Below are 6,380 nucleotides of genomic sequence, written 5' to 3'. Positions count from 1 at the left end.
ATGTACTCAACCATACGCATTTCAAACGCGGTTTTTTGAGTGTGGGTTTTTCTAACAGAGAAAAACAAAATTATCTCAACTGTATGTCAATGTCAATATGCCAACAGCATTAAGACAAGAATTAGTACTAAAACAATGATGTTTTGAACATTTCAAATATATGGGGCAGTGTGATGCACAAAACCAGCAGTGGCTGAAGAGTATCAGTCATAGTAACAAGCCATCACCAAAGCCAGTGCAATAAATGTTTCAGTCTCACATTTAGCTGATACCCAAGTGTCTCTTTGAACATCCCAGACACATCTGCTGGCAACCTAAAGGAAAGAAAAGAAAAAGCTATTTGTGATTCTGTAAACAGCACCGTTTTTACATTATTTTTTTTTTAAAGAACACACAGTGTTCTATAAATACTGATTTAATTGCATTAGGAAAGTTACAAGTAGTAACAACAGCTGCAAAATTAAGTGAAAATGAACAAGTCCTATTCGATGTTAAAATACATGTTCTTGTTTCCCACTGCAACTGATAAAAAAATTTCTGCACCAAAACCTCAATTGTCCTCTTGTTAGCACGTCAGTGTACTGTATCAGCACCCTTTCAATAGCAATGTGAAGAGACATTAGCTTGGGGAACGTACACAGCTATGAAATCCTCTTTCCCACTCCTCCACCTCCAGCTTACTCCAGTCTACTTGTGACCGGTTACTGGGCTCTCAGCTTTTTCGGAAAAATTGCAAAGCTAAAATGTGGGAATTGACTGCTAGAATAAACATAGTCCTCAGGGGGGGAAGTCAGCTTGGACCATTTCAATAATGTGTCTTAACCTACAGGTCGTTAGTCAAGGCACAACTTCAGAGGCAGCATACTGCGAGACAGCACCACACAAGCAGGTAGGTGGAGGCCCATCAAACACTGGCTTCACTATACTGAAGCTGGCAACCCTTCAAATACTGTTTCACGTAATCCACTAAAACCAGGTATGGTTTCATCAGGTTTTAAGAGCTGATGATGGAGCCTAAATAGAAGTGCTCTCTGACACTCGGCAAGATACCCAAAAGCATTCTGAATGCCAGTGGGAGCTTGTATAAATTTATATAAAACACAGGAAAGTCTGGAATGCTTTTGGGTATGACAAGTTCAGATTGGTGATGTCAATTTGTAGTTCCAGAAGCATCTGTTTGACGGCAGCTACAGGTGAACCAATTTCCACCCCTTCCCCTGCCACACGTTCCTTTCCTTGTCACCCCACACTATTACTGCACAGCATTTTGCACTGGATGTGATGACCCAACTGGAGATCGAAGCACTTCGGAAAAAGAAAAAAGAAAATTCACTGCTGTCATGTGAACAGCGTGTCATGTGTGAAGAGCCTCGTGGGCTGCTCACCACTGTTACTGAACTCAAAAAGAAAACCGCCTTCACAGAGTTTGGTCGAATCACAGCAGTACCTTAAATTGTCACCTGGCCTACTACTACCCATAAGAACCCAAAGGCTTCAAGACCACCTCAAACAAATTAAGCTGCTGAATGTGGATGTACACCTTGGAGATAGCATATAGTTCTAAAAATTATTTTCAATTTGCAAAAGATATTATGAATAATTTGTTTGCTCACATTCATTGCCTGACCCGCCTTTTCCACAATCAGTACTGATACCACGTACTTATAACGGTCAAAGTTCAATTCCTTCACAGCCTTTAATATTTCTTCTGAGATGGAAGCACACAAGGAGGGACTAGAAACTCCATCGTATTTGGCTTGTTGAAGTTTATTCTATCAAAAACAATTTTTAAAGATCTCAGTTTTCATTCTGGTAATCTTTTGGAAAAGAACTTTTACAGTCATTTTCATTACAAGAACATTGGAAGAACTAATGAGTAGAATAGTCAATACAGATGAAGATCTCAAACAGCAAAGGCTGCCCTATTTTTACTCTAAAATATTTTATCTTTTCTGAAAGTGACAAACACATCCAGCCAATTTCCATTTAACAAACAGGCGTGTATTGTCTGTCATTTGGGCTCAGTTCACTGGAAAATAATGCTACAAATAGCCAATGCTGTCTTCTGGACAGCAGAGTGACAAGAGTCATTTGTAACTACTCAAGGTATCACTATGACAGCTACATGTTATCTCAACAGATTGTCCTCCTTCAGTTTTGCTTAATTTTTGTGTGTGGCAGTCAGACTGTCAAGGACACCGAGTATATTTTAGGCAGGTCATGTGACATTAGTAGAACTAATTGAAGGAGCAGAATTCCACAGATTCGACTGGATATTTTGCAGACCAGGGTAATTAGAACTGTGCTACAGCTCAATGTGATTTAGAAATGGGTAGGAGTTTAAGAAGCCGCAGCTCCAACTTAAAGCACTCAGCAGTGACGTTGCAGAGGGCTCCCTGCACTTTGTGAAATGGAGCACATTCTCATTACCTTTATACGCCAAATGTTGAAGTTTGCAAAGATCTATGCAGATCTTTTGTTTATGCAACTTACACTGTTCCATTAATACAATCTTCACAAGACAAGCTACTTTTGCAATGAAATTAGACAACTAATTAAAAAAATACCATACCATTAGTATTGCTTGAGCTTTGTCCTGTACTAAATAATCCCGAAATTTATTATGTGCCTCCAGTCTGTATGTATTAGCATATCTTGTCTTCGCCCTATTAGCTGCGAACACCAATAGCTCAGCTTCCATTGGATCAGTAGGATTCTCTCCTTCCATTGGAGCTGTTCCTACAGCTTTGTAATTTGATTATATCCTTTTTCCTTTTGTCTACGAAAATAATAAAAAAGTCCACATCATATGTCAATATTTTAGCATTTAACAGTCTCTAAATATACTTTATGGTGTACAGTTAAGAGGAAAAAATAATTAGTCTAGGAATATGTTACAAAAAAGGCAGAAAAGCTAGAAAAGAGGTATCTTTTCTTCTGGCTGTTTTGACACTACTGCTTTGACTGAAAAAAGACAGTGGTTTGCCTCCGCTCAATTTGCATGTCTTTCCCACTGAAATCCAAATGAAACGATTCTATCATGATTCTAAATTTGCATTTAAACTCAATCAGGCACACCATGCCAGCACTCTGAATCCACTCCATTTTCCATGTAAAAACATACACAGATACTAACATGTGTCTGTTAAGACTGTTAACCACAACTTCAAGCTTTTCATTCAAACAGCCTACAAAATACCCAAAATAAATATATGCTCGGTTCATTTACTATGTAATTTTACTTGTCCTCATTCCTTGTGAAGCTACTAAACAAATGCCTTATTTATTAACGACTTAATTTGCTCATTAATAAAAAAAAAGGGGGGAGGGAATGCTCCAATTTGCAAGCTTTGTAATTTTGCTTGGAACTTAAAGACAGAGTAGCCCTTCTTTTTATTCATCATGACAGCTCTGAAGATCCAACTTTTCTGTCCATCCCAGTTGCATACTGTCATTCTCTTAAACACACATAACAAAATTTGGCTCCTATGGATGCAAGCAGCAAGTCTGATGATGCACACAAGATATGTCACCTGCTGTCCTCCATGGCTGGCTTAAAACAGAACTGTAAAATTATTACAAAACAAGACAGAGACAGAAAACATGGAACCAATGAGATAATAACAAATGCTACAAACAGTGGTCTTCCACACCAGCTACCTCCTAACTAACCACGGGAAAGTTTTTCTGACTCTTCAGTCCCTTGCTCCGCTTCCTGACTATAGCTAGAACTTAGGTGAGAGAAAATCATCAGTTCCTTCTCAAAAGAGCAGAAAAGAGCATGAAGGAGATATAACACGACAGTGCAAGACTTACACTAAGAAGTATAGGAAAAAAATCACTTTTGGATAATACACTTATTATGAATAATACACTTATTATGGATAATACACTTATTATGGATAATACACTTATGGATAATATAGAAGTCTAGTGAGAATTATTTGAAAAGATGCACTACTCAGGGGCTCACAAGTTTTTCAGTCAGAGGAGTGAGAACAAGGGAAGCCATGAGTTTCTTCTCTGTGAAATCAGTTACAGGTTAGCCCTGTCAACTCTGTGGACATCCCTCCTTTGGTTCCTTACTGTTAGATAATTCTGTTAAAAATGAGTGATATTAAGAGTCCTGGTGCAAAATGGCTGTTTCTTGATACCATGCCAACAATGCAAATTCTAAACAGGACTTACACCACACTAAAAATGCAAGAGGCAAACACATTTGTACTTAGGCTGTGGACACTCATTATCTTCTAACTGAAACTCAGTTCTACAAAGCCCCTACCTGCTCATCACAGGTCTCCTAACGGAATAAAAACCACTTCAAGTTTACCAGTGGAGCTGCTCAAATGAGCACCCCAATGCATGTCTGTGGAAATGAACCTGTGAAAGAGGTCACAATCCACACGGCAATTCTTTGCTAACATGGTTCAGGAAGAGTCACAACACCTTCAGCCTGTACCATTACAGAAAGAAGAAAATTCACGTCTACAGCACATGACTTCTAACAATGCTGTTACTCACAAGTTTAACTTAATAATAAGTTAATTTCCATAATTTAAAATTTCCATAATAATTTCATCATGCACAACAGTCCATGTGCTAATGAAGGAACCAAAAACCTTATGGCTATCTCTACACAAACAGCAAATAAATAAACCTAATTCTGTAGTTCACAACACAAATGTTGTGATTCCAACTTTTAGCACAATGTTGCAATTAAATTTTGAATAATATTTGCATGCTTTGTGAAAGGATCTCTCAGAAATTCAAGAACTGACCTTGCATTTGACTATACAAAACACTGTTATTGGGCTTCACTACATTGGTTTAACCCTGGACACATAGAAATAAGTATGCTGAGGGAAGAAAGCTCTTGCTCTTTGGAAGAAATGCTGCTTGTTAGTAAGTCTGTTTTAACAACTAATAGCTGTCTTAAAGAAACACTTCTGGTTTATTTTCTTCAGAACAAGGCCCATCTCCTAACTCAAAGAGCGCTTACAGCAGCCCCCCAAGTTGGAATGAAGGCACCACCAAAGGCAGGACCACTCTTGCCTACTTTTTACCTTCACAAGACTTTAACAACTTTGCCTCCTGATGCCTAAGGCGGGATACTACTGCACAGTGGATGGAAACAGGACACCTGACCAAGTAGGAAGGAGACAAGCTATGGCAAACTGGATATAAAACAGATGAGAACAGCTTTCCTTCTCAGTTTTCACAAGATCACACTCAACTTTCAATCACCCACGTTCTTCCACATGTCATTCCCAAGGACGCAAGCTCCATCCCTTCCTTTTTCCCTCCCCCGCTAAAGCGCTGCAGTCGCAGGCCGGCTTCAGGTGAGGGCCACAGCAGAGCGGGTAGCCTGTGCTACCGCACCTCCAGGCCACCGCACCAGTGCCAGCCATGCCAGGGCCAAGTGACCAGCACGGCCATTGTGGCTGTTACCACCGCCCTCACACCCATTCCCTTCCCGCACAGCTGGAGTGCCTGGCTGGGGGGTGGTGCCAGCCCCAGCCTCCGGCAGCTAACCCCCCTGGGGCTGCCAGCCCACCCAGGCAGCCGCTCACGCTGTCTTTAGCCAACAATCCCTGGTGCTGCTTTTCTGTCTCCAGGGCGGCGGTGGTGAGCTGTGGCATCTTGGAATGGTTCTCCACAGCTTGTGGCACGCAGCGCCGCTTTCCCTGAGGGAAGGGGAGGGGCAGGGCGGGCAGGCACAGCCCCCTTAATGTATGGCAAAAATTGAAGTTTTTCTACAGTTTGATGTATGGCATAAATGATGAAGGACCTAAACTGAATTTTTTCTACAGTGGTAACAGCTACTTGAAATATGCAGGCTCTCCCTTGTGCCACCGACCGTGGTAACTGCACTTCGTGTTGCCGAGCTGACCATGTGCAGGCCAGCCGCTTGCAGATGGAGCAAGGGAGCTCTGTATACACACGGCGTGCTTTCCTCAAAGAAGTAGTGAAAGACTGGACCGGTAAAAAAGAAACATCCCGTCCCGAAGGCACTAAACATTGCAGCATGAAATCAGGTTTTCTGCAGTCACTAGAAACGGTGAAGGTGGCAGCGGGACACCGCGACCACCGACCTAATGCAAGGCCAAGACGACTCCTCCCCACCGCCCCGTGCTAATTTACTTTACCAGCAGAGCTGTGCTGAGCAGCAGAGGGTAGAACTAGGTTTTAACCTGGACAGCAATTTCTTTGCTCTCCGGAAGGTCTGTGGTGGGCCGCACACGGAGCCAGGGTGTGCTCGCTGCGGGGATGACCACCTAGCGCCCCGCTTTTTGCGAAAACTGCAATAAATCAACATCTCGGCCCTGTGTGTTGGACGCCGGGTAAACGGACCGTGGGTTTGGGACAACACTCTCCTCTCC

General features: G+C 41.9%; 1 protein-coding gene across 1 annotated transcript; it reads right to left on the bottom strand.

Moving 5' to 3' along the window:
- Positions 1-203: 203 nt before the first annotated feature.
- TCTE3 (t-complex-associated-testis-expressed 3) lies at positions 204-2,779 on the bottom strand (the record flags this gene model as incomplete). Its single annotated transcript, XM_010145590.1, is given in 3 exon segments — positions 204-314; positions 1,614-1,772; positions 2,573-2,779. Coding segments are annotated over 3 exon segments (477 nt in total), but the record flags the coding sequence as incomplete, so codon positions are not given.
- Positions 2,780-6,380: the final 3,601 nt, after the last annotated feature.

The sequence above is a fragment of the Buceros rhinoceros genome, unplaced genomic scaffold (assembly GCF_000710305.1).
Source record: "Buceros rhinoceros silvestris isolate BGI_N320 unplaced genomic scaffold, ASM71030v1 scaffold43711, whole genome shotgun sequence".
Lineage (NCBI taxonomy): Eukaryota > Metazoa > Chordata > Aves > Bucerotiformes > Bucerotidae > Buceros > Buceros rhinoceros.
The sequence above is the reverse complement of the archived record's forward strand: the minus strand, read 5'-3'. Positions and strand labels throughout refer to the sequence as shown.